The sequence below is a fragment of the Meles meles genome, chromosome 8, assembly GCF_922984935.1.
Source record: "Meles meles chromosome 8, mMelMel3.1 paternal haplotype, whole genome shotgun sequence".
NCBI lineage: Eukaryota > Metazoa > Chordata > Mammalia > Carnivora > Mustelidae > Meles > Meles meles.
Window position 1 is genome coordinate 105,380,556 of NC_060073.1, and position 25,977 is coordinate 105,406,532.

Consider the following 25,977-nt stretch of genomic DNA (forward strand, 5'->3'; position numbering starts at 1 on the left):
GACGACCGTCACCAGAGAGGCACCCTGGCTTCTAAACGTTCTGGAGCCACAAAGCCGCTTACATGCAAAACCAGCAGAGACTGGGGCAGCGGCCTCGGCCACTTCCATGGAGCAGATACCCTACTGAACAAGAGGGAAGCCAGAGAGCGGGGAAGAAAACCAGAGCTATGCAAGACAAGCCGATCTGTTGCTCAGAAAAGGTTATAAATTGTCCTCAAAAATCTCTAGGGTGCCTGGGTGGCTCATGGGTTAAGGCCTCTGCCTTCAGCTCAGGTCATGGTCTCAGGGTCCTGGGATCAAGTCCCACATTGGGCTCTCTGTTCAGCAGGAACCCTGCTTCTCCCCCTCTCTGCCTGTCTCTCTGCCTACTTGTGATCTCTATCAAATAAATAAAATCTTAAAAAAAAAAAATCTCTCATTTCTAGTCTTTTTTTTCTCCTTACGATTCTCCAGATTTTTTTTTTTAAATCACCAGCCTAGTCTGAGCCTTCTGCACCTCTAACCCTGCTCTGACACCCCCAAAACTGAAAACGCCAGCCCTGCCACTGACAACAGTGTAATTAAAGAAACCGCATTATTCATTTTTAAAAATAAAAGTTCTGGAGCAAACAAAGTAAAATGAGAAGATTCAACAGAATTGAGTAGTGGGTACACAGGTGTTTCCCCTATTTTCTGTAGGATATAAAGTTTCCGTTTTAGAACCATCTATGAAGAAATGAAACATGTAACATTCACTCAGCCAAGTTTATTAAATGTATTGTGTGCTCAGCACTGTCCTAGGCAGTAACATGAGAAAAACTATAAAACAAGTTATCAACAAGGGAAAAATATACTCTGCACTATCATAATTTGCTATTTCCGTGTTGCTTTCCAAAGAGTTCTTACACTGTTTGGGGGTATGTGGTCCCCCCCCTTTTTCCATGGCGCCCTAAAAGCTTCTAGCTCTGTCAACTAATGTGCCCCTATCACCAGCCCCTGAAGAACCAACACTGGGACAGGAAGAGCAGGGCTTCCTGCTGATGAGGCAGTTAGGGGCTGGTCAATGGGGTTCCACGGTGGGGGTTTGTGAGGACAGGTTGAGGGCTCAGGGCACTCACAGTGAATCAGAGGAAGGCCAGACTTGGGGAAGCCACAGAGAAGGCCCTGGGGCCCTCCCTAACCCCCTACCCAGGGGATGTGCTTAAAGTGCCAACACCGTAAGAAAAAGATGCATAGCTACATGCTGCTGGGGGTGCCCCTGGACTTCCTGCCTCCCTCTTTTCCTCCTGACTTGTGCTAACACCGGGCCCTGGCACCGCCAGGCTTAGGTCAGTGGAGAAGTCCAGTGCCCCAGTGGAGAAATGCAGAAGGTCCAAAGTATAACATACAATGCCCAAGAGGAGATGGAGACAAGAGAAGGGCAGAGAGGTATGCAGCAAAATTTGTGCTTGGCCCCTGCCCCTGGGCCAGGGGTTGGTTCCTGTGCAAAGGGCAGTTTGGTTCGATACAGCTATCAGGGTCCTACATTTTCCCTGAGGGAACAAAGCTGCACAGCATGGGGAGGAAACTGAAGACATGCAGGGCCCTCCCTGCCCCCCCACCGGGAATGCCCCGTGCCTGCTGTACAAAGTGCTACACTACTGGTGTGTGGCCCAAAGCAGGCCCAGGCCGGCAGGGCCAGACCACACACTCAGAGGCCAGACAACCGCACACACACCTGCACAAAGAGCTCCAGCTGCCGGGGTGCACGCGCCTGAAGGCCCCCCTACCTGAGGTAGAACAAGGGGCTGAGGTCCACATGGTGGTTCTGCCAAGACACCTGTGCCCTGAGGGTCAGATCCCACTGACAAACGTCATGTGGATGACACAGAGGGTGCCTGAACCAGGACGGCAAGCCAAAGCAGCAGGGGCATGACCTCTTCCCAGTGGCAATAGGGCCAGGCAGAGGTGGCCTTGCGGGGGGGGGTGCCCAGGAGCCAAGAGGGTACCCCCCCCCTTCTCGCCCCGCTCAGAGCCAGATCTCATCACTGCTCACACTGGACACTCGGTAGATATAGCCCAGCATGGGGAGCCGGATGAAACCTGCAGGGGCAAAGATGCCTGTGAGACGCGGTGAGCCTCACCGCCTGGAAGCTGCCCATGGAGACTCAGAGGCCTCCGGCAGAAGCACCAGGGCTGGGGGTGGGGGAGCGCCCGTGTCCCAGTACCTCGGCTGGTGAGGAGGCCTCCAGGCTCTGGGTCCAGCAGCTCCGGCCGGCTGTTATTCGGAGCCATCTGCCGGTCGACTGGCTTCCCTGCTGGGTGACACGGGGCGGGGGGCGGGGGGGGGGTTTGCCCAGGATGAGAAGTGTGCCTGATAGGGCCTAACCCCTCAAGTACCAGGATCTCTCTTTGCCTCAGAAGCACCTCTGAAGGTAAAGTTGGGGCAGACAGAGGGTGTACCTCTGGAATCCGGAGTGAGGTCATTGAGCTGAAGGTTGGACGGGAGGGACATGTTCTCCCGTGGCAGCCGCACGTTGTTAAGTTTCAGGTTGTTGGAGTCACTACAGGGCAGACAGAGCCTGGGATGTGCCCTGGCTCCAGCAGGCCCAGATTCCTGGTTTGGGGCCCCTTCCAGAACTAGGGAGACCCGCGGTTTCCGGCTGTCCCCATGCTGCATCTCAGCTCGGCCCATCCAGCCAGCCCCAGGAAGTTACCTAGAGATCAGGGATGGGCGCCGGGAGGGGCCTAGGGAGAAAGAAACCACACACTTTCTTAGGGAGCCCACCCACTCTGGGCTCAGGCCCTATGCCCTTTTAGACCCAGGACCCTCAGGCAAGGGATCTCTCCAATGCCCGGCTCTAGCTTTGGGACAGACTGGGTCCCCAGTGCCCAGGCCTGCTCTGAGTTGCATCGGGTTTTCCCCGTGGACATGCCCAGGAAGATCCATTCTGCCACTCGTCAGAGATGACCTGTCCTGCCAAGCCCCACGTGCTGCCCTTGCTGCTTCTTCCTCTCCTTCTCCCTGCTCCTCAGCCCCCCTCACCCCCCACCCCACTGCTTTGGCCCTACCTTTGGTCTTCTTCTCTTTCCTGCAGACCAGGCAGGCCACCAAGGTGCTGAACCCCACCAGGGTGCCCAGTGCAAGCCCTCCAGCCACAACGATGCCTAGCAATGGCACTTCCACTCGGCTGGCCAGAAGCCCTGCAAGGTGTTCTCTGGTTAGGTTCCAAGTGGGCAGGGGCCCCCACCTCGGAGATGCCATAGGTACCATTATGTCCTTGCCCAAGGTGATCAGCACACAGCCCATTCACAAGACTCACCCAGAGGGCAACAGTCTTCTCATTTCTGTACTGTGATCCTGCCCCCACCCGAGGCTGTGTTGGGCCAGTTGCTGGCAATGCTCACCCGGGGCCGGAAGCGAGGCGCTGGTGACACCCACGTCATTGGTGGCCACCACAGAGAGGTTGTGGGCCAGGCTTCGGAGCTGCAGCTGCACAGTGTGGTTGGTGAGCCAAGGGTAGTTCTGGGCATCCAGCACCAGGAAGTCGGAAGCGTTGACAGTCACCGGCCCATCCTGGTCGATCCAGGTCACATTGGCAGGTGGGTTGGCACGCACCAGAGCAAAAAGGACAACCAGGAGGCCTGGCCCCTGAGCTTCCTGGTACTTGGCCCCGACCTGGGCAATCTCTGGTTTAACTGGTGCAAAGCAGAAGCCAATATACTCTCACCACAGCCCTCAGACTCCTTGCCCTTTCTCCCCAAACCCAGAAGGGAGCCAGGAGCTTGGACCTCTTCTCAAGGGGGCACTGGGAAACAGGATGGCAGGGTCTCCCTGAGGGGCAGCATTTCACAGTGATTAACAGTAAAATCACTAAAACCGAAATATCTGGATTTGAATCCTGGCTCTGCTTACTAGCTGTAGGACTGCAGACATAATACTTAACCAAGGGGGTTAACCATAATAACTACCTCACAGGAATATCCTGAGGATAATGTGAATTAATATTTGCAAAGTGTTTAAGTGTTTGTTAAGGGGCCTATCAGACCACCTGCCTGGTGGCTGCTGGGGGTCTTCGGGCAGGGAACCTCTGTCCCTGCCCACCTCAGGGGCACTCACATTGCACATTGAGGATGACGGAGGCATTGGCTGACCGGCCACTGCTGGGGTCCTGCAAGGAGCAATTAAGCTCATGCTGGGCCCTCTGGGCAGTAACAGTGAAGGTGCTGGTGCCTCCGGAGAAGGCCTCCCCGCCCACGCTCAGCAGTCTCGAGGTGCTGGCCTCCTGCAGCTGTCCATCCAGGTACCAGGCCAATTGGGGGATTCCAGGCCCTCCAGCCACCCGGCAGGTGAAGGCGTGCCGCTCGTTCTCCCGAAGTGCCAGCTCGGCCCGGGTCTGACCATCAATTTCTGGTGCCAATTCCCCCCAACCTGGAACACAGCAGGGGGTTCTGGGGAGAGCTGGGGGACGGATGGAACTGGTCTGTGACCAGCATGACATCCTGTTACGGAGGGGCAGCTGACCAAGAGCCGGAGCACCTAGGTTGCTCACCAGGAACTGGCTGGGCCGTGGGTGGGTGGGTGAGGGGAACCCAGCTCTGGTGCTCTGGGGCCTGGGTAGGTACCCAAACCCAAGGTGAGGGGAGAGAGAGTGGCTTGTCCCCAGAAGGGCTTCGCCAAGGGGTGAACGGGGTGTACCTGAGCTCAGAAGGGCTGGCAGGAGCAGCAGCGTGTGCGGGAGGGCAGCTGGGCCCCGGGGTAGTGCCATGGTCCCTCAGGCCTAGGCCCCAGGCTGCGGAGACAAGGGGTGGGCCTCGATGTGAGCCTGGTGGCCGCAGGCAGGCTCGGGGATTCCTCTAGGAATTTACTCTCCAGAAAAAAAATAAACCGTGCACCGACACACAGATGGAGACTGACCCGCAGTGGCGAAGCCAAGGACGCCCAGGCGAAGGCCGGAGCCCAGCCAGCACACACCGACGGCCGCAGAACCGGGCGCCGTCTCCCGGGGGCAAACAGACTCCCGCCCGCAGGCGCAGAGACCGCGCGCCGCCGCGCAGCCCGCCCCGGGCCCGACACTCGCACGCACACACACAGACTCGCGGCGCGGCACCCCTCCCCCAGAGGGACCGTCTTCCCGGCCCGTCCCTCCCTCGCCCCTTCCCCCTGCGACCAGGCGGAAGCGGGCCGGAGCAGCGGGGGTCCGGGAGGGGAGGGGTGGGGGGGGGAAGCGTGCGGCAGCCCCGCCCCCAGCGCGCCTCACCTGAAGCCCGCCCCGCGCTCAGCACGAGCGACTGCTCAGGTCTGCAGGGCGCTGCGGTCCGCGGCGGGCGGTGCCAGACGGAGCCAATCAACGCCCGAGCCCGGCTGGCCAGCCCTGCCCCCACAGGCACCGCACCGCCCCCGCCCCCGCCCTCGCCCCCTGTCCCCACCGGGGCTGACCGCGGAGTTCCCTGCGGCTGGGGGGCGAGCGGATGGACGCAGACACGAGCGAGAGTCGGGGACAGCAAGTAGCTTTATTGGTGCGGCTCAGCGGCCGTTGCAGGGCCCGCGCAGCTGCCTCATCACGTCGGCCAGCATGCGGTTGCACAGCGCGGCGTAGGGGTTGAGCAGCACCAGCTGGCGCCGCGCGAACGAGCTGCCCAGCCGCGCCGCCCGCTCGAAGTCCCTGCGGGCGTCGTCGTCCCGGCCCTGCAGCCGCGCCAGGAGCCCGCGCTGCACGAAGCCCTGGCGTGCGGCGCGGCCCCGGCCGCCGCTCAGCGTCACGGCGCGCTCCAGGTCCTCCAGGGCGCCTGCGGGACAGACGGGCGATGGGGTCAGAACGGCGGCCCCGGGGCTCGGCCACCTCCAGCCCGCCGGCTCTTGCTCCTTAGTATCCTTGCTCCCATCTGCAGAAGGTGGCAAAACTTGCCCTGGGCTGCATAGTCTGTCTATAGTGGCAGAGCTGGGACTGAAGTCCCTACTACCTTTCACCACCCAATACGCCAAAACACGACGGGTGCTGGGACGGTTCTGAGTGGTCACCGGGTTCATGAATCTGGCCCATGGTCCCACAGTAGCGGGCAGTGTATTCCACTCGTATGCTATTGATCATCTACCCTGTGCCAGGTGACTGACTCAGAGTCTAAAAAAAATGATAATGTGCCGATAATCATTTCTTACAATAAAATTCATTTCTCTTTTCCTTTTATTTTTTATTTTTTTAAAGAGTTTATTTATTTGTCAGAGAGAGAGACAGAGAAAGATCACAAGTAGGCAGAGAGGTAGGCAGAGGCGGAGGGAGAAGCAGGCTCCCTGCCGAGAAAGGAGCCCGATATGGGACTCGATCCCAGGACGCTAGGATCATGACCTGAGCCGAAGGCAGCCGCTTAACCAACTGAGCCACCCAGGTGCTCCCTCTTTTCCTTTTAAAGGCATTTCTCTCCTCTCCTTCATTGTATGCTTTAAACCTGTTCTCCTTCTGACTGCCTTTCCTCATTCATCATCTCCACAATCTTCATTATATTGTATCCAAATTTAGTATTTGGTATTTCATTAAAGGAGCCAGAGTTGGCCCTGGACATGGACATTTGTATGTTTATCATTCTCATAAAATACTTGGATTTGGCATTAGAACTCTGACTCGACCTCAGGCAGCCAGCTGGTGTGCATGTAGCTTAGAGCCCAGCAGCAGTTCTGGGCTCTGCCTCAGTTCACTCATGCTCTCCCGTTGGAATTGCTGTCAGGGCGCCGGAGGAACTCCAGCATCACCCTACAGAGACCCCCATCTCTGTCCTGTCTCTGTGTATTTTGAGCCCAGAACCCAGCAGGGGCTGTGCTCCCCAGGCCACCCAGATGGTTAAGAAGCTCTCTGATGGCAGTGTTTCTGGGGTTCCCTCTGAGGAGTTGGTCTGGAGGAACCGAAACTCTTTCCAGGCAGTATCAATCGCCTCTGTTCCTCTCTGCGGTTTTGTCTGCAGACTGTCTTTGGCTGCTCTTAGAACCTAGCCTCGTCCTGCCCTCACAGCCAGGGAACAAAGCTTGGAAAGGGGGGTCTTCAATTCCCCGCTGCTCCTGGAGTGGAGTCCACAGCCCCTAGGCTGGCATTCCTTCACAGCATTGTCGCCAGCATGGCCTTATCCCATTGTCCCCATTCCAGAGTAACCCAAGAGTAGCAAGTTTGATCCAGTTAGAATCCTTTAATGATTCCCCATGTTTTCAAGGCACGGTGCAACCTCTGCCTAACATTCCAGGTTCTTCACCATCAGGTCCCTATTCAGTTCTGCAGGCTCTACGCTACCCTTCACCCCTCCCCGTTCCAGCCAGCCTGGAGATCTGAAGCTCCCTGTACCTTTTCACTGGTCTGACTCCAGGACTCTTGGTCTCTCTACAGGCTATGTTTTCTCCCACTCTGTCCCCTCCATCCAGCTACCTCCTACTCATCCTTTCAAACTCACCCCTTGGGGTGCCTGGGTGTTTCAGGCAGTTAAGTCTCTGCCTTTGGCTCAGGTCCTGATCCGGGGGTCAAGCCCCCCATTAGGCTCCCTGCTCTGCAGGAAGTCTGCTTCTCCGTCTCCCTCTGCCCCTTCCTGTACTCTCTCTCACTCAAATAGAATAAAATCTTTTTTAAAAATGAAAAATATGGGGCGCCTGGGTGGCTCTGTGGATTAAAGCCTCTGCCTTCTGCTCAGGTCATGATCTCAGGGTCCTGGGATCGAGCCCCACATCGGGCTCTCTGCTCAGCAGAGTCTGCTTCCCCCTCTCTCTGCCTGCCTCTCTGCCTACTTATGATCTCTGTCTGTCAAATAAATAAATAAAATCTTTAAAAAAAAATGAAAAATATGGGGCGCCTGTGTGGCTCAGTCGTTAAGCATCTGCCTTTGGCTCAGGTCATGATCCCAGAGTCCTGGGATTGAGTCTGACAACAGGCTCCCTGCTCGGTGGGAGGACTGCTTCTCCCTCTCCCACTCCCCCTGCTTGTGTTCCCTCCCTCGCTGTGTCTCTCTCTGTCAAATAAATAAATAAATAAATAAATAAATAAAATCTTTTTAAAAATTAAAAATAAAATAAAACTCACCCCTTAGGGGTAGATACCATGCTGAACCCTCTCAACGTATTAGACACACAATCAGTTATGTGTCTGTCCCATGGCCCTGGACTGTGAGCTTCATGAGAAGTGGTATCACAGGGCAGTCAAAGCACAGACTCGAGCCCTGTCCCCCCGAGTTCAAATCCCAGCTCTGCTCCAGTTTCTTCGTCTGTAAAATGGAGGTTACAACAGCACACACCTTTTGGGGTGATAGTGAGAATCAACTGAGTTACTTTAGCTCATGTGGAAAGTGCTGGATGCCTTGCACGTAGTGCTTGGTCTAAGCAGTCTGTCTTGTATCCTTGTTCTCAGTGCCTTGTCCACTGCTTACAATAGTAAACTGTCATTAAATGTGTATTAAATAAACGAATGGAATTCAATCTCTTCTGACTTTCACAATTGCCCCAAGAGATTAGCAAGGCCCATAAGGTGTCTCTTATAAGTAAGAATATAGGTTCCGGAACAGTTTAGGGATTCCCCAACCCCACAAGGACTTCTGCTCTGGTCTGTGGACTTGCAGGGCCCCCCTGCAGAAGCCCCGGGCCAGCTCCTCTCACCTGCCACATCTCCTTGGAGGCGGCGGGCCTGAGCCCGGTTGTTGTAGGCAGAGGCCCTTTCTGGCAGCAGGCTGATGGCTTGGCCAAACCTCTCCAGGGCTGTGCCGAGGTTGCCAGCTTCCGCAGCCATCACCCCCTGCAGCTCCAGGGCCTTAGACTGCTCCAACTGTGCTCTCGGGAAAACTCCATCTGGGTGGGGGAGGGAGGCAGGAGGGACAGGTAGGCGGTGGAGAGCAAGAAGCTGAAACCCTTTGGGCTTTAGAAAGCTGAGGCCTGAGCTGGAGCCAAGAAGGGCTGGGATGTCAGTCCCAGCAAGAGTCGGACGCAGTGTCGTGGGCAGGGGGAGCTGAGGTCACCAAGGCTGAGAGCTAGCACTGTCTAAGTTCCAAAGGAACGTGGGAAAGAGACTTTGGTCGGCTCCTTGCCAAGAAAATGAAGCCCAAACTCAGCCCATGGCTAAATGACTTACTCAAGGTCACACAGCTCTTAAATGCATAGCTTGAATTTGAACCCAGGTCTCCCTGGCTCCTTAGCCTGACCCCATTTTGCTCTACTATACTGACCACCAAGACATACTTGGGTCAGGAAAATCATGTCTGACATATCCCCCAGCTTTTCAGACTGAAGTTTCCTTAAGACCTAGGCTTCCCTCCTTTAGAAACAAGGGCCATTAAAAACTCCTGATGGGGGTGGGGGGAGGGCGCCTGACTGGCTCAGTCCGTAGAGCATGTAACTCTTGATCTCAGGGTCATGAGTTCAAGCCCCATGTCAGGCATAGAGCCTATTTAAAACAAAAATAAAGGGGCGCCTGGGTGGCTCAGTGGATTAAGCCGCTGCCTTCGGCTCGGGTCATGATCTCAGGGTCCTGGGATTGAGCCCCACATCGGGCTCTCTGCTCTGCAGGGAGACTGCTTCCTCCTCTCTCTCTGCCTGCCTCTCTGCCTACTTGTGATCTCTCTCTCTGTCAAATAAATAAATAAAATCTTTTAAAAAAATAAATAAAAAACCTCAAAAAACGGGGCGCCTGGGTGGCTCAGTGGGTTAAGCCGCTGCCTTCGGCTCAGGTCATGATCTCAGGGTCCTGCGATGGAGTCCCGCATAGGGCTCTCTGCTCAGCGGCGAGCCTGCTTCCCTTTCTCTCTCTCTGCCTGCCTCTCTGCCTACTTGTGATCTCTCTCTGTCAAATAAATAAATAAAATCTTAAAAAAAAATACTAATAAAAAAAAAAACCCTCAAAAAACTCCTGATGGGGATATAAGGCCACATTAGAGACTGAAGGAGGGGCCCGGGAGTGGATTCACTCTGTGGAGGGATTAGGTCCGAGCTGGGCTTGCTTACGCTCTTCCTACTGAGGTCGGAACCATTCAACCGAGCCACCCCTGCCCTTCCATTCTGTGTGGAGTGAAATGCCCTGCTAAGACAAAGATGTGAGTTGAGCATCCCCCCACCCTCTCCCCCAGCACAGCTGAGCTTGGATAATGGCGGGAGTGAAATGGTGAGGTTAAGTTCGGAGATATGAGGGCTGAAGGACAGACAAACCGTGACTTGCTCCTTTTGGCAGAGTAACTCTTGCCAAGCCTCCGCCAGCGCACTACGGGTCAGCAGACCTCTCGCTCTTTAGCCTCAATCGCCGTCCAAAGGTCATGGAACAAGGGGGCCTTGTGAGACCACCATCCTCTGCCAACCCCCTGAGGCCAGCCAGTGTGCAGTGCTGTAGTCCAAGGTCAAACTCACCTTCATCTACTTCCTCCTCCACCTCCTCTCCCACGTCCAACCCAATAAGGTCTCCAAAAGGGGTGTCAGGGTTAAAGATGGCCTGCAACACTGCCTGGTCATTTGGAGTCCCCATGGTGCTCAACTCCCAAATCCCAGAAAGTAAATCAGGCTAGAGGAGGGAGGAAGAAGGGGTTGGGGCTGAGCCTGGTGGCCAGTTATCTGGAGGGCAGAGGTTCTGTTTGAGGTCCATCCCCTGTGAGGAGTGTCTTCCATTCCTTGGCTGTAGTGCAAACCCAACCTCATTTGGCTCAGGGTTAGCTAACCCTGGCTTGGCAGAATATTCACGAACAGTCCTCAACTGCCTTCCCACCCCCACCCCAGTGTTAGATGGACCAGAGTAAATGAATCTAATTTCTGCCTCAAGGTGGAGGGAAGCAGAGGGTGCTGTTCAGGTTCTCCCTTTAACGCATTCCTAGACGAAATCAGTCGGAGGCCTCTTGATGGCCCACAGGATAATAAAAGGGGCGATATGCGGGAGGTGAAGCTCTTTGTCCTCCTGACCCCTTCCTCATATCCAGGATTAATTAGGTCCTGAACACAAACCAGTGATGAGCATGAGAAGAAGACCCAGTTGGGAGAGTCACTGTGGGGTGGGCTGGGGAGGTGAGGCAGAGTCAGTGTCGGGTGGCCCGGGGAGTCGGGTGGCCCGGGGAGTCGAGGCAGAGTGGTTTATTGATTCCACCTTCAAAGAGAGGGCGGTGGCGAGCACTGGGCAATCAGGCCACAGGCCATTGGCGGCTGCTCCCCCCCCACCCCGCCCCTTTCTCCACCCCACCCAAAGCCAAAAGAAAGCTTGATAGTGTGCAGCAATAAACTTGACATGTTTATTAATTAAACTATCACTTAAATAAAAAAAAGTGCATAGAAAATAAACATGTTTAAAAACTCCTTTTTTTTTTTACAACTATGTACACTTTTTACTTTTACATTCAGTCTTTCGTAGAGAGCTTTCAGCATTATTATTTTTTGAACTATTAAAGTATTTTCCTTCATCCCTGTCACAGGGAGTTAACACTGATGGACTTTAGACACATTTTTTCCTTTTTTTTTTTTCTCTTTTTCTCTAACCAGAAGCTTGGAAGAACACAAGGAAAAAAACCAAAAGATCTGTTATACATGATAAAGTTGTCAAGAAATGTCTTATTTCTAGAAAAGAAGCTTGTCATCTGTTGAGCTTTTGAAACAATTATTCAACTACCTGTATTTACTAAAGAGACTGTTAAAAGTTCAATAAAAGAAACACCACAAGTCTATTTTCTTGGTTGAAAGACAGAACTAGAGTACCTCAGAACAAGATACCAGGAAAGCACAGAACACAATTTTCCCCTAAATGCAGGTGGTAACCCCAACATTCATAACCAAAAATAGAGAAACAAGGAGTACAGGTACTGACTGGCAACATTCACGGGCAGAAAAAATCCGGGTGACACCACTTCTGCGTTCCTCTCTGACCCTGGGAACGGACCGCGTTACCGTCCCTTGCGGTTTGGGTCCCCCCCCAAACTTCGGAGGATCCGAGGAGCGCCAGACTGATGTTTTCCTGCCACGACTAGCAACTGTAACACAATCCTTATCTATAGTGTTAAGAGAATTAAAAGCCATGGACTGAACTAGGCTTTGTTACATGGTGCATTACTATATTAGTTCCTATATATATCATATTTATATTTATTTGAAAACCAAAACAAAAAAGTTGCAAGTTTTCAGAGTGTGAGACTTGACTGGTATTCATGATTCGGCACAAAACCATCTGCTCAATAACCTTGTATTGCTTTAAAATGAAGGAAATGAAACATAAAATTACACCCAGCCCTTTGCAATGACCCGCTTTTCCTTTAAAAAGAAGAAAAAACAACAAAAAAGAAACACCCAAACTTGATTTCTAGTTAAAAAAAAAAAAAAAACCCAAATCAAACTTAAGAGTTAACATCTGATAAGGTTTTGACCTTTAGTATTTTCAGATATTTGATTGAATGTCAGTCCTTTAGAAAGATACATTCATTAAAAGATTTTTTTTGTTTTTTGTTTTTTTGTTTTTTTGGCTTTTTGTTTTTTTTTCCTTAATGTTGTTGTTGTATATTTTAAATCAAGGGAGCTGCATGGTGCTCACTGCATTGGCCGGGGGGGCTGACAGAGGCAAGCGGGGTGGCGGACTGTATCCCGGCAAAGGAGTCTGGTTGAAAACTTCTAGAGTATAGCTGCCAGGGCTTCCCCCTTAATTCTGGTGATTGGTCTAAAAACCGGAGGGGCTGTGCTGGAGGTGGTGGACGGTAACAGAGGGAGCCAAGGGACCAAGTTCCGGCCGTAGGGTCAGCGCCATGCAGCTGTTCTGGCTACACAGTTGTCACTGGCCACCAGGAAATGCGGCCACAACAGGTTCTAGCAGCAAAGCTCTCCAGGAGCTGGCTGACTCACGGAGAACTGACCAGGCTTGCAGCTGGGACTCCTTAGGGATTCGGGATGCCCCTTGGGGGATTCCTGGGAATGACCCACCACAGTTCCTCGGTCTGCACTTATGTGCGGAGATTCCCTTGGTCACTTTCAAAACAAACTCAGGTGTTTTGGAGACAGATATGCCGGTTTGTTTTTGTTTTTTTTGCCTTCTTTCCCTCTGGTAGGGAAACCTTAGCTTATTCCCCAAGTTGCTGGCAGGTATGCTGAATTTTGGCAATGGACTCAAGGCTGAACTAGAAGAAGAATTACTCATTTCTATGGTTGACAGGGAGTGAAAAGGCAAGGCAAACCATCTGCAGCTGGCAAGAGAAGGAGAGATGTGGGTCCCTCCCCTGGCCTCAGGGTTCGGGATTGGTAGAAAGAGAATGAGGAGGGGGCTCACAGTACAGCATGGCCTAGCAGGGCAGTAACTAGGTCTATTTAGCTGAGTTTCCCCCACCCCGACTGGCCTTTGGGTCTTTCTCAAGGTGAATTCATGACCCATCAGTGCATTAATCATTTCAGTAACAAATGCAGCTTAAGGTTTTTTTCTTTAAAAAAAAAAAAAAAAAAGGAATAAAAGGATTTACAAAAAAACCTCACACAGTGCAATAATAAAGGAAACCAGACACTAGTGGAACCCCTAGGGCCACTGTATCTTGTTCACGGGCAAAGGAGGAAGGGAGTCGAGGTCTGGGTAGAGTGTTTTTCCCCAGTCCCCTGCTGGCACTTCTCCATGATGACAAGGAAGTCTCTGCCATCCTGGCCACAGTGCTGGGCTCCCTGCATGATAGCGAAAACAGTGACAATGTTCCAGCAAAGCCACCAGACACAGTTCTTAAGGTCACGGAAGAACAGGAAGCCCAGGGTGGAAGGCACAGCAGAGCCATGAGTCCTGGGGCAGAGAGCGCAGGGCTGAGTCGTATTGCTTTGCTAGACTTCCATAGGAATGGGCTTCTTGTGGGAGAAAAGGGCGCCCTGCCCTCTACTGGACTGCACTGCTCTGAAACCCAGTGGCCGACAGAGGCAGAGAAGAATCTGCGTTATCGTGAGTGGTCAGACTGTGCTTCAGTTTCAACGGGCTGCCCCACGAGAGGGCACAGGGGGATCCGTGGGTTCTTTGCAGATATGAGGACTTGGTGGGCAGAGGGCAAGGGGACAAGGTGATGAGGCAGATGGTGAGGAAAATGTCAGGGTGCCATTCAACTTGGTTGCTATCTCGGAAGTAGGGCAAGATGAGGGAAATGGAGTATACAGCTCTCGCCGCTCCGAGCTAGTCCCAGAAGGGAGGGAAAGAGGGCAGGGACGGAGAGGGGACACTGCTGTGCCAGGACACGACCACAGCCTTCTGAGGAGCTTCAACACGGGAAGGAGGGGAGTGGCCCAGCGGAGTAGGGTGACCTTCCTTGTCCATTTATTGTCAAAGAGCAAACCCAGGACACATTTATGTCAACAGGGCACAAACAAGCTACACATTAAACAACAAAAGTACACCTTCCAGGGGGAAGTTGGGCAGGAAAAACCAGACTTTGTGTGTACAGCTGAATATTTTTCTCTAACTTCATCCTATGAAAATAAAAAATTATTAAAAACCGATCTTCTTTTAAATTAGGATAATACCGCGGTTTAAAAAATAGCCTCGTCGTAAGTGCTTCTCCCTATGAAGTGCTTCTCATAGAAAAATATACAAAATATATTTACATTTATAAAACCTTAAATAGTAAACTGTAAACAGAACAGAGTAAAATCCAATGACTTAATTTAACAGGTTCAGGACGCCGTCTTGGGGAAAGGAAGAGGAGAAACATTGGATGCTGTTTGGACCACATCCTAAGGAGTAATCAGGGCAGTAGTGTCATTTAATTTACTTAACCTATGGATTTTGCGCAGGTGGCCGAGGTCCCTCCATACAAGGTGGTCTAGTCCCCAAGTTTTGGGCCTTGAAATCTGATTAGTGTTCTGCCTTCAACTGGACACCGACCATTTAAAACTGAGTCTTCCTATGTCTTAACGAGGGGAAAATAAAGTTACCATGTCCTGGGATTGGGACCCAGGGGTCATCCTGGTTGTGATACTCTGGTTGTTGCATGATTCAGATCCTATTTAAATAATCTTTCTCCTCCTCTAAAAAAATCATGCTACATAAATTTCTTTAAAACTCTCCATGGAGCTTTAATGAAAACTCCATATTCTGTCTGGTTATGGCCAATGGCTCCTGTCCACTTCCCCCCTGGGCGTGCTTATAGGCTCAGGGGTTGTTCCGCAGGCAAAGACAATGCCCAACAGGGAGTGTCCTTGAGCAGGCAGTCACTCCCCTCTACCACCCAGAAAGAACAGGAAAGCAGTGGGATGAAACGGGGGAACCAAGAAAGCGGAGGGGGCGGGGGAGGAATGCGAGGGACACCGCTCCTATTGTCAAGAAAGGTAATTGGCTGAGATAAGGCTCATGGGGGCAACACTCCCACTTAAAGCCCACAGGCTCCATGTTTGGTGATTCATTGGCACAACCCCAAGACAGCCTTCTGACACCAAAGGTGCTAAGAATCCTGTCTCCCAACCAGAAGTGGACTCTCAAGTGGGAGGATAGTAGGGAGAACCACCAGACCTTCTCTGTTTGTTCAACAGACGGCTACAGCCTGGGCCCGGCTGGCAGACTACCAGGTGTCCAACCAACTCTGAATCCACGGCCCCGGCTGACCCCTCGCCTAGTGCTTGGGGAAGGGCCAAGGCGCGGATGGCAACTTCTCTCGGACGAGACACTCAGGCCCCGTCTTCCCGCATGACTAACCCTCTCTAGGCTCCTTCCAGGCAAGTCTGCTAGCGACCCCATTTACCACTCCGTAACAGCACACAATCAGAGGGGCCCCGGTACAAAGCCGGTCGCGGATCTTGTCTTCAAGACCCCCTCTCTCTCTCCAGGAATAGGATCACATGTGTAATGCGAATACCGGACGTAAGGGAGCGCAGCCGTCACGGAGGCCCCTCACTGGCGCCTGCTCCATCCTGGATCTCCTAGCTGCGGCACAGGCCTTCAGCGCGGCTCTGGGCGGCACCGTCCCAGCGCTCCAACCCGGGGGAGGGGAGCGGCTCTAGTTGAGGAACTTCCGGCACTTCTTGGCGCCGCAGTTGCAGGGCAGCTTGTTGCTGGCGTCCTCGATGGGGAACTTGTAGTCGTAGGTGAGCTCCTCCCCCCGGTAGATCTTGCGCATGGCGAAGATGACGATGTGCTTCTGCCCGTCGATGTTGATGACCCGCGAGTAGCAGTTGGGCTCACAGGAGTGGTTGATGAAGCGCGCGGCGTTTCCGTGCATCGTGGCGTCCACCACCTCGGAGTCGTCGATGCGGAACATGTAGCAGCCGATGCCCTGCGCGGGGGGTGGGGGAGAGGGAGACCTCGTCACTCGGCATAGCTCAGGCCGGACGACAGCTCCCAGCCTTTCTCTGAGGGGGCCTACAGCTGCTGACGAAAACAATTTCTTCCAGTAAAACGTCCAGACTTCTCTCAGCTCCCAAGATGCTTCCCTAGCAAATTCCTACATTATAGCGACTTGAGGTTTCTTAATGTCTCCACAGGAAAGAGAAACCTAAGACATCGTGTCATTAGGTGCTTCTGATCCTGGGATGCACTCAGACAAATCTTTCAAAGAGCAGTATCCTTATATATGCTAATCCTTAGGGTGGATTCTGAGCTTCTCCTGGGCCCACCACAAATTTTAAAGATGTCAAAACATTATAAAAAAATAATTTAAAAAAAAAGGGAAAGGGAAAAAAGGTATGCTTGAATTCATAAAATATACCATTTCTTTTGGGATATGGGGGTTAATACTTTTAGTTCATGGCCCCTCTGTACAAATACTGTCAGAATCCGGACAGTGAAAGCGAGACTCACCTTGCTATCATAATACTTCTCTCGCTTGTCAGTCTGGATGGAGCGGATGACATTGCCAGCATACTCAATCACCATCTCACCTGCATCGATATTTCTCTTACAAAAAAGACCCCGGCCGTGGATTGGAGACCTAGAACATAAAGATGGAAAAGAGATCAGCCAGCAATTTTGCAAATCAGGTTAAACTGTGTGAATACTGAATAAATGAATAAAACCTCCTGCTCTATCAGTTCCCCAGGAAGGACAGACTCTTGGAAAGCAAAGAAAAAAAAAAAAAAAAAAAAAGAAGCTGGACCCACTTGATTTGAGTATATTACTTATTCTAACAAATGGCCAAGAATGAAAGATTTCTCTGTTCCGGAGCCCACCAGAAGTAGCAACATTTTAACATTTACTATGTTAAATTCCTTGTTTACTATGTTAAATTCCTTGTTCACCTCAAGGAGGAGCAGGATCCCAGGACATCAGGTTCCATTAATAGCAGCTAGAAAAACCTCACTTACTGAATGAAGGAGGGCACTCCATGATTTGGTCCACTTTAATTTTGGAAAACGATTAGATTTCCGTAATTCTTTCTGAAATTTTAGCCATACCTGTAGACACCAACTGCCTCCTTGGAAGTCTTTTTTAAGTGCCGGAAACGCATGGGCATTGGCAGGTCCATACTAGTTGCCCTCCTAAAGAGACAAGGCGTATTACTCATGAATTCTCTTCAGGAAATTACCAGTTTTGAGTCGTAGATCAAAGGTTTCTAGAGAATATGACCATAGTATTCCCTTTGTTCGATGCCAAGTGTAACAACAAGTGTCTCGTAAAATGAGGCCTACAATATACACAGTCCTTTCTGACCGTGGTAACTACGGTGGTAGGGATATGTCCAAAGCTGACAGTTTAGTTCGGTTAAAGAAAATAAGATCTGCATGTTACGGTTATCTGAATTTCTCCTCTCCTCTGCCAGCCAGCTATTGCTACTTTAATACAAACTGCAGTTCAGTGTTCTTAAATGTGACCCAGGAAATTCTAATCCAAGTGAAACCGCACAGGGACCTGAACAGCCAGAGCAGGGGGAAGCGAAGAGGGTTCCTAACGAAACCCCTCCACTCAAGACTTACCGGGCTGACTTCAGCTGTACCTCCTCCTCTTCCTCATCGTTGGGGTTGTATTCAGGAGGCTGCCGGTGTTTGGAAGCCAAGAAGTTAAACATGTCAAATGCTGACTTCCTGGAGCCAAAAGATTGAAGCACGCTTTAATAGAAAGGCTTTGAACAGAAGCAGCGAAGGACAGCTTTGACCCTGGAAATCTCAAAGGTGACGTGGGGAAAATGATTGCGTCATCAGATAATAACATCGGGACCCAAAGCTGCTTAGGAAAGAAAACGGAACTTGCCTCAGGTGAACTTCAGCCCTGGCTGAGCCATGAGGGTTCAGGGGGGGTTCGTTGGCCTCCTCTGGTTTGTGGAAACGGAATTTGTAATTCCTACAGTGCTTGGCACCAGAGAGCTGCTCAATCAGGAACACGACCGCATCGTGAAGAATCCCCAGCATCCTCAAACCATTAACACCTGTGGGACAGAAGGCACCAGGGTAGCCAGTGTGCAGCCAGCAGGAAAGTGCTTGGTACAAAGAAGCACCTGGGCGAGAGAAGAACTCTGCCAGAGGCTGCTCACGGGGAACTGCATTACTGTCTGGCCAAGAATAAGCGGCAGCGAACCATTAAGATGACGTGGACACAGGGCTATCAATATGGAAAATGTTCATGGTAGACTGAAAAACAGCCACATCACCGAACTATCTTCCATGTTCTGTATGTACACAGACAGGCTATACGTACTATTTAATTTCATGGTCACAATGCCCACGTGAGTCAAGAATTACCAGCTTCGGGGCGCCTGGGTGGCTCAGTGGATTGGGCCGCTGCCTTCGGCTCGGGTCATGATCTCAGGGTCCTGGGATCGAGCCCCGCATCGGGCTCTCTGCTCTGCGGGGAGCCTGCTTCCTCCTCTCTCTCTGCCTGCCTCTCTGCCTACTTGTGACCTCTCTCTCTGTCAAATAAATAAATAAAATCTTAAAAAAAAAAAAAAAAAAAAAAAAAAAGAATTACCAGCTTCGTTTTCAGGTCAGTCAGCTGAGGCTCAGAGAATTTAAATACCACACCCAAGGTTGCACAGCTGGTGTGACAAGGTTTGAACCTCGGGCTCTGGAGCTCCAGTCATGATCCCATTTTCATTTATAGGTGAATGGGGTATCTGGGCTCTGTAACTTCATACTCACATAGGTACCTCACTAAAATTGCGAAGAATGGTTAGTAATAACCCCCAGCAAAGAACTCTCTTTTGTGCTGTTACAGTGAATGTGTGGAATCATTCACTCGATAGATGCTGTGTTTTACTCGGTCTCATGCCATTAATGAGCATTTTCGATTCTTTTTTATTTTCTAAAAATACATTTACCTAAGTTGCTGGCAGAGATGATGAAAGGCTTTCTGAAATGACTGGCTTCTTTCACTAAAGGTATGGGGCATCCCAACAACAGCCAGCCCACTTTGACACTAGAAATAGCAATGTTCAGGGTGCCTGGCTGGCTCAGTGGGTATGGCAAGACTTTATTTGAGAGAGAGCACACGAGCAAGGGGGAAGGGAGAAGGAGAAGCAGACTCTCTGCTGAGCAGGGAGCCCAATGCAGGGGTCAATCCCAGGACCCTGGGATCATGACCTGAGCTGAAGGCAGACGTTTAACTGACTGAGCCACCTAGGCGCCCATCAGGTTCATTTTTTGAAAATTTTTTTTGATTTGACTATAGGGTGACACAACAGGTTTATTATTTAATTAATCCTCACCACAAATTCTGGAGGTCACATTTATGTATTTTTTAGTTTTATTTATTTAAATTTTTTTTTTTTACTTATTTATTTAACAAACAGATACAGAGAGGGAAAGCAAGCAGGAGGAGTGGGAGAGGGTGAAGCAGGCTTCCCACCAAGCGGGGAGCCCAACGCAAGGCTCGATCCCTGGACCCTGGGATCATGACCTGAGCTTAATTAAGGCAGACGCTTGATGACTGAGCCACCCAGGTGCCCCTATATATTTCTTTTTAGATAAGGAAACTGAGACTCAGAGAAGTCAATTAGCTTGCAGTCAATGTAATACTGATCACAAAGGGCAAAAATGTAGCTTATTTTGTTTTTTCTAACTCCAGAGCTCATGGTTTCTTACCACTATTCCATGGGGCACTAAAGGACATGGATAAACCCAAGAAATTTCTTCCTGTTGGCAAAAACAAAGGGCTGGCTCCTCGGGGTGAGGCTGAGAACACGGAGTTCAGGACACTGGCTTACTCTAGCAGCTGGACTTTACACAAATTATCAGTAATCAGTTCAAAGTGATGACTGGGAAAGGCCATGTACGACTATCTTTCTCAGGGCGCCTGGGTGGCTCAGTCGGTTAAGCATCTGCCTTTGGCTCAGGTCATGATCCCAGGGTCCTGGGATCGAGCCCCGCATTGGGCTCTCTGCTCAGCGGGGAGCCTGCTTCCCTCTCTCTCTGTCTGCCTCTGCCTACTTGTGATCTCTGTCAAATAAATAAAATCTTTTAAAAAAATGGTTAGGATGGTACGTTTCATGTTGTGTATATTTTACCTCAATAAAAAAATTAATCTGTTTAGGAAAAAGAAAATAAAGTCCCAATGCAATGTTACAGCAGATGGGAAGCCTGAAAGCATTACGCTAAAGAATCCAGGCACAAAAAGCTCTACGTTGTGTGATTCTGTATAAATCCCTAGAGACACAAAGTAGTTTAATGGTGGCCAGGCACTGGGGCTGAGGCACGACTGCTAATGAGTCTGGGGTTTCTTGAAGGGATGATGAAAATGTTCTGGATTATACAGTAAGTAGTGATGTTGTACAACTCTGTCAATAGACTAAAAACCACTGAACTGCATGTTTGAAATGGGTTAACTATATAAGAATTATAACTCAATAAAGCTGTGAAAACGATTTCTAAAAAAGGTTGATGCTTTTGTAGAATCAACTCTATAGCTTTAGACCAACAAGCTACCAGACTACTCTGAGACAGGGGTAAAATGACCTCTGTGGCCGTTACCTGCAAATGAGAGCTGCTTTAAGCGCGCATTTGACCGAGCTTCCTGGACTTTATCTGTCAGGGACTTCCAGGCATCTGTGAGGAAATAAATTAGTCCATCAAATATTTCTAACACCAGTGGCAAGCAAATGCACTGAGCTCAGAATCGCTACAGGGTGAAAACACCCTGCTAAAATGGCTTTGAGTTGTTTTCTCAGTTTCAATGAGTTCCATGCATAAGAAAGCAGCCGAGAAGGTGCCTTATCCAACAGTTAGACAGGAGGGTCCCACCTTCTGAAAATGAACCCCGGATCCCCAAAGCATTCACATCCCTCGATGGAAGTCTGGGTCCCAAACCTGAATGTTGGGTATCACTTCTATTCCCCATGCCCCTGAACAAGACAACACTAATGTGAACGATTCAACCCAGACTGTGGGGAGACCGAACATCTTTTCCATAAAACTAAGGGGGTGTGACTAGAAAACCTCCACTTCCAGCTCCAACTTAAGACTCTAGGATCTCCTACTGTCTGGTGGGCTCGTGACGATCACTTCACACTCAATGTGTGGTATTTGCAAACTCATACACTCAATATAGTCTTTTCTTCCCTTACGTATTTTTTTTTTTTTCGTGAACCAGGCCTGAATCTGCAGTCACTGTGGACTCCTCTCTCCACTCTCCATATCCACGCAGTCCTGAAGAGTATTCATTCCTCCCTTTTCCTGCTGGGAAGGGGCTTTATTACCGACCTCTCTACTGTAGCTATGCTCTCATTAGTGACCTCCTGCCACCGCATGTCTCCAGTTCACTCCACCTGAAAAGGAGCTACCACATTAAGGTTCTTGAAATTCTGCCTTTATTCCACTTCCCCAGATTTTCAAAGGCCTCATGGTACGGCACTGAAGGCCCTTTCAAAGCCAGTGCCCAATCCACCTTCCCAATTTTCTCTCTCACTACTACCTGACTGGGATTTCGATGTCCTCTCCCACCTGAGGACACTCTAAACCCACCACATGCAATTCTGTCTAACTTTGCTGGCGTCTCTTTTTAGAAAGTCTTTCTCATTCCTCTTTTCCTAGCACCAATTCGTCAACTCCTTTAACAGAATCGTCTATACTACCATTCTTTCTGGGTTTGATAACTCTAACTGACCCCCAGGAATCTTTCCTTCAAATTCCTCTGGTACTTACTGCCTAGAAAACATTCACTAGTCCTTCAACAGCTAATGAACACCTGAATGCTTGGGATACAAAGAGGAACAAGAAAATAAAATGCCAGCCTTACTAGGAAGTTCTCTATTGAGTTAAGACGTAAAAGTAAACAGACGTTTTATTATAAAAACAAATTTTAAGCTCTAAGAAAAGCATTTAGGATTCTAAAACAAACAGAAAGGAGAGAATGAGAGTGCCTATCTGCCTCAGAAGGTCAGGGAAGACTTTCCAAGCTGAACCCTGAGGGACAAGGTAGAGTTTACCAGATAAGGGAGGGTAAAAGAACATTCTGGGCAGAGAGAAGAAACAGGTGAAGGCACAGGGGTGAGAGAGAAGACACCCCACATGCTCTGCTAAGCTATGGACTATTTCTCCAGGAACTCCAACTTCTTGAGGACAAGTTAGATTATACGTCTAACTGGATGTGTAATGCCATCGAGTACCTTCTGTAACACCTAGCGCACAACTGCCCACATCAACGGTACTAACGTAAATAAGCGTGGCTCTGGCTGAGACAGAGCCTGCACTGACAAGACAACCCGATTTTTTTTTAAAAAAACTTAAAGTAATCTCTACACCAAATGTGGGGCTCGAGCTCATGACCTTGAGATCCAGAGTCAGAAGCTCTACCAACTGAGCCAGCGGAGTGCCTGCCAACCTCATTTAGTCCACTCACCTTCGATACTTTCTGCACAGATCTGAAAGCCATCGTCACTTGAAATTTCAAAAACAAGTCCTTTCTTGGGCTTTTTCTCAGCAATGCTTTCCTTCCTCTTCTGTTCTTGCTGGAGCCAAAGCATCAGTGGAGAGCTGAAGTTACTTTCTTCTTCTTCCACTGTTTTAGGTTCTGCGAGGGAGAAGACAGATAGGGTCCAAACTGACTGCATTAGCAAACACTGAGCACTGATACATTCTCTCCAAGCCTACCAACATTCCACAGTTGGTATGATTATTCCCATTTACAGATAACAAAACTGAGGCTCAGGGCGCCTGGATGGCTCAGTGGGTTGAGCCTCTGCCTTCAGCTCAGGTTATGATCTCAGGGTCCTGGGATCGAGCCTCACATCGGGCTCTTTGCTCAGCAGGGAACCTGCTTCCCCACCTCTCTCTCTCTCTGCTTGCCTCTCTGCCTACTTGTGATCCCTCTGTCAAATAAATAAAATTTTTAAGAAAAAGAAACAAAAAACAAAACAAAACCAAGGCTCAAAGCCGTGGAACAACTGGCCCTGGGTCACAGCTAGAAAGTGACTAAAACTAGATTTTTTTTTTTTTTTACCTGAAGTCATGCTGTCTCTGTGGTAGTTTCTAGTATGACAATTTGATAGTTTTTCAATAAGCAATTGCCCTCAATAAGGTCAAAGGTAAAAAATGATGATTAATACGAATGAAGCATTGTACATGAGGCACTTTTCTAGGAATTTCCTGTAAATTAATTCAGATAAACCTCACAAGGACCGTGAGGTGTTACTATCGTGTACACTTCAAAGTGTACGTGAAGGTGTGAAACCTGAGGCAGAGAGATGGTAAATTAATTAGCCCGAGTTTATATAACCGTATGTTCTGACAGAAAGAGGCGCCTCAGTCCTCCTGAGGAATCAGCCAACCAGCAGACGGTGATTATATCCCAAATGTTACTCCTGAGCATTTTCTCCACCTGCTTCTCTTCTGGGAAGTTACCTTGTTGGAAACGGGCGAAACCCATATCCAGATCTCTCTAATCCTGAAGTGGACAGTTCTTTACTGATCAAATTCAGTAGTCAGACAGAAAGTGCTATGGAGCTGTACCTGGGGTTGTGACCAGATATGTGGTTTTCTTCAGCGACAACTAAGGGATGAGGTCAGGTAACCACTAGCTATGAAGACCACACTGATGTTAAAGCAAGCAGAGCAGAACAATCGACAGATGTCACAGACTATACAGTGGAAGGGCGCGAGACCAGGGAATAGATGCCCTGCGGGTTAGTCTACACCTCTGGCCAGTCACTTAACTTCTCTGGAGATTAAATTTTTTAATTTAGAAAATTCGTAGATAACGTAGGCCATTTTTATAGTACTTTTGACTTTAAAATTCTAATGCTAACCTGTTACCCACCCACATACCTGTACTTTCTTGCTCATTTGCTGGATTTTGTGTTGCCTGAATCTCAGGAAGAACTTGCCTAAATGAGAAGAAAACCCAATGTAAGACGGAGCATCAGCTACTCTTTAATTCAAACATGAAAACTGTCCACAGTTGGCCATAGCGCCATATCGGTTACACAGAACAACTACCAGAAACGGACCATAGGACGTCTTGCGTATAACCTGTTGGATAAACACCACCCTACTGTATGATATGTAACATAAAATTCTCTTCTATGAGATTCTTTCCTAAATATTGGCATTAAGTTTGGGCTTTTGGAGTTTGTAGATTATGTCCTTGAAATTTTTCTCATACCCTCGGTGTTAGAAAAAATTAAAAGGACACTCGTTAGAAGCAGTTCTGGAGTTACTTAAGTAAATTAACTGATTTAACCAAAAGCAAAAGCAAGCTTAAGGAGCCAGTAAACTACCATCAATTTTCATTTTTGAAAATTAAATCTTGGAAACAACCCAAATGTGTATCAATAAGGGGCTATTTAAATTAAAAAAAAAAAAAAAAAGTAGAGAACAGTATGTATAGCATTACTCATTTTATATAAAAAAGGAATATAAATATATATTCATATATATACCATGTGTATCTGTATAAAAATGTGTGACTGGATGAAAACAAATTATTAGCAGTGGTTGTTACTAGGGAACAGAAGGGGAGGAGGGTAGGCAGGACGAACATAGAACCATTTATTATTTAAGTAATTATGCATTTAAAAAGTTACAAGTATGTATTACTTCCATTAAAAAAAAACAACTCTGGGGGCGCCTGGGTGGCTCAGTGGGTTAAAGCCTCTGCCTTCGGCTCAGGTCATGATCCCAGGGTCCTGGGATCGAGCCCCGCATAGGGCTCTCTGCTCCGCAGGGAGCCTGCTTCCTCCTCTCTCTCTGCCTGCCTCTCTGCCTACTTGTGATTTCTCTCTGTCAAATAAATAAAATATTTAAAAAAAAAAACAAAACCAAAAAACCAAAAAAACTCTGGCAACAAGAACAATGCAAATGAGAAAGAATATTTTTTAAATGAGGTGGACAGAACTGAGGGCTCAACCTTAGAGAAACGATCTTTGTATTTACCCTGTGGGCTGCCCGCACTCCTTCTGTGATGACTGTGCCACGTTAGCTGTGTCCTGCAGCTCAGCCTCTGCTCCCTGAGACCTGGAAGAAAATCATTGCATCTTTTCAAGAAAAGCCACCAGTGACTACGTACTAAAGGTGGAGGTCAGAAAAAAAAAAGAAAAAAAAAAAAAAGACTCTAGACTCTATCAGGATCTGATAAAATTTACAAGTTGGGAAGACTAATCTGTGCTGAACAGGTTAGCCGGTCGTTACCCTGAGGGCATTCTGATGAAGAGAAGGCACAAGGAGCTTTCTGGAACACTAGGGATGTTTTATCTCCTGGTCTCCATGGGGCTACATGGGTGCATAGGTATGTAAAACTTCACTTGTGTATTCCAGGCATGTTACACCCCGACACTAATTAAAAAGAACTTCGTCAGGATCTATGACAGTTGGCTTTGCGCTTCAGACGGGAATAATCATTGTCCCTCAGTATCCTAAGACTCAGCAAAAAAAAAAAACCCCAAAACAACATCAAAACCCCAAAAGCAACAAAGCCAAGACCATTGTTTTACATCATAGCAAAGGGGGCCTGAGCTTCTGACTCTTGATTTCCTCTCAGGTCATGATCTCAGGGTCGTGAGATGCAGTCCCGCGCTAGGCTCCGCTCTGGGCATGGAGCCACTTGGGAGTCTCTCTCCCTCTGCCCCTCTCCACCCTCCATTAAAAATAAATAAATAAATAAATAAATCAGGGATGCCTGGGTGGCTCAGTTGGTTAAGTGGCTGCCTACGGCTCAGGTCATGATCCCAGCATCCTGG

The 25,977-nt window shown here is 49.5% G+C and overlaps 3 protein-coding genes across 8 annotated transcripts in view; all 3 read right to left on the bottom strand.

The window, feature by feature from the left end:
* Positions 1–439: 439 nt before the first annotated feature.
* Positions 440–5,219, bottom strand: TMEM25 (transmembrane protein 25). 2 transcript variants are annotated; one of them, XM_046017631.1, is made up of 9 exons: positions 4,877–5,219; positions 4,658–4,751; positions 4,079–4,390; positions 3,367–3,657; positions 3,031–3,162; positions 2,676–2,706; positions 2,422–2,522; positions 2,187–2,273; positions 440–2,061 (listed from the first exon to the last, which is right to left on the bottom strand). In XM_046017631.1, exons 2-9 carry the CDS (start codon positions 4,725–4,727, stop codon positions 1,988–1,990), a joined length of 1,098 nt encoding a protein of 365 aa, XP_045873587.1. In that variant the 5' UTR covers positions 4,728–4,751; positions 4,877–5,219; the 3' UTR covers positions 440–1,987. The 2 variants fall into 2 exon arrangements, with proteins under 2 accessions (XP_045873587.1, XP_045873586.1); XM_046017630.1 differs by having other exon boundaries at positions 2,187–2,276.
* A 234-nt stretch (positions 5,220–5,453) lies between these two features.
* TTC36 (tetratricopeptide repeat domain 36) lies at positions 5,454–10,490 on the bottom strand. The gene is made up of 3 exons (XM_046016873.1): positions 10,316–10,490; positions 8,582–8,770; positions 5,454–5,748 (listed from the first exon to the last, which is right to left on the bottom strand). Exons 1-3 carry the CDS (start codon positions 10,428–10,430, stop codon positions 5,486–5,488), a joined length of 567 nt encoding a protein of 188 aa, XP_045872829.1. The 5' UTR covers positions 10,431–10,490; the 3' UTR covers positions 5,454–5,485.
* A 677-nt stretch (positions 10,491–11,167) lies between these two features.
* Positions 11,168–25,977, bottom strand: part of KMT2A (lysine methyltransferase 2A) — a 76,321-nt gene continuing 61,511 nt past the window's right edge. For all 5 annotated transcript variants that reach the window (XM_046015185.1, XM_046015184.1, XM_046015186.1 and 2 more), the window contains 9 exons: positions 25,175–25,255; positions 24,068–24,126; positions 22,644–22,814; positions 20,777–20,851; positions 18,066–18,240; positions 17,792–17,899; positions 17,273–17,356; positions 16,680–16,809; positions 11,168–16,155 (listed from right to left, as the gene is read on the bottom strand). In XM_046015185.1, coding sequence (XP_045871141.1) covers positions 15,880–16,155; positions 16,680–16,809; positions 17,273–17,356; positions 17,792–17,899; positions 18,066–18,240; positions 20,777–20,851; positions 22,644–22,814; positions 24,068–24,126; positions 25,175–25,255 — 1,159 coding nt within the window. In that variant the 3' untranslated portion in view covers positions 11,168–15,879. The remainder of the gene's footprint in view (positions 16,156–16,679; positions 16,810–17,272; positions 17,357–17,791; positions 17,900–18,065; positions 18,241–20,776; positions 20,852–22,643; positions 22,815–24,067; positions 24,127–25,174; positions 25,256–25,977) is intronic.

Bases quoted from the DNA above. Each gene is read 5' to 3' on its own strand.
- TMEM25 (XM_046017630.1), bottom strand. From the start codon at position 4,727: ATGGCACTACCCCGGGGCCCAGCTGCCCTCCCGCACACGCTGCTGCTC. The intron at 2,707-3,030 runs GTAGGGCCAAAG...CTTTCTCCCTAG, and splicing joins GAAAGAGAAGAAGACCAAAG to GCCCCTCCCGGCGCCCATCC. The intron at 2,062-2,186 runs GTACTGGGACAC...TTGCCCCTGCAG, and splicing joins AGGCCTCCTCACCAGCCGAG to GTTTCATCCGGCTCCCCATG.
- TTC36 (XM_046016873.1), bottom strand. From the start codon at position 10,430: ATGGGGACTCCAAATGACCAGGCAGTGTTGCAGGCCATCTTTAACCCT. The intron at 8,771-10,315 runs GTGAGTTTGACC...TCCCCCACCCAG, and splicing joins GGAGGAGGAAGTAGATGAAG to ATGGAGTTTTCCCGAGAGCA. The intron at 5,749-8,581 runs GTGAGAGGAGCT...TCTGTCCCGCAG, and splicing joins CCTCCAAGGAGATGTGGCAG to GCGCCCTGGAGGACCTGGAG.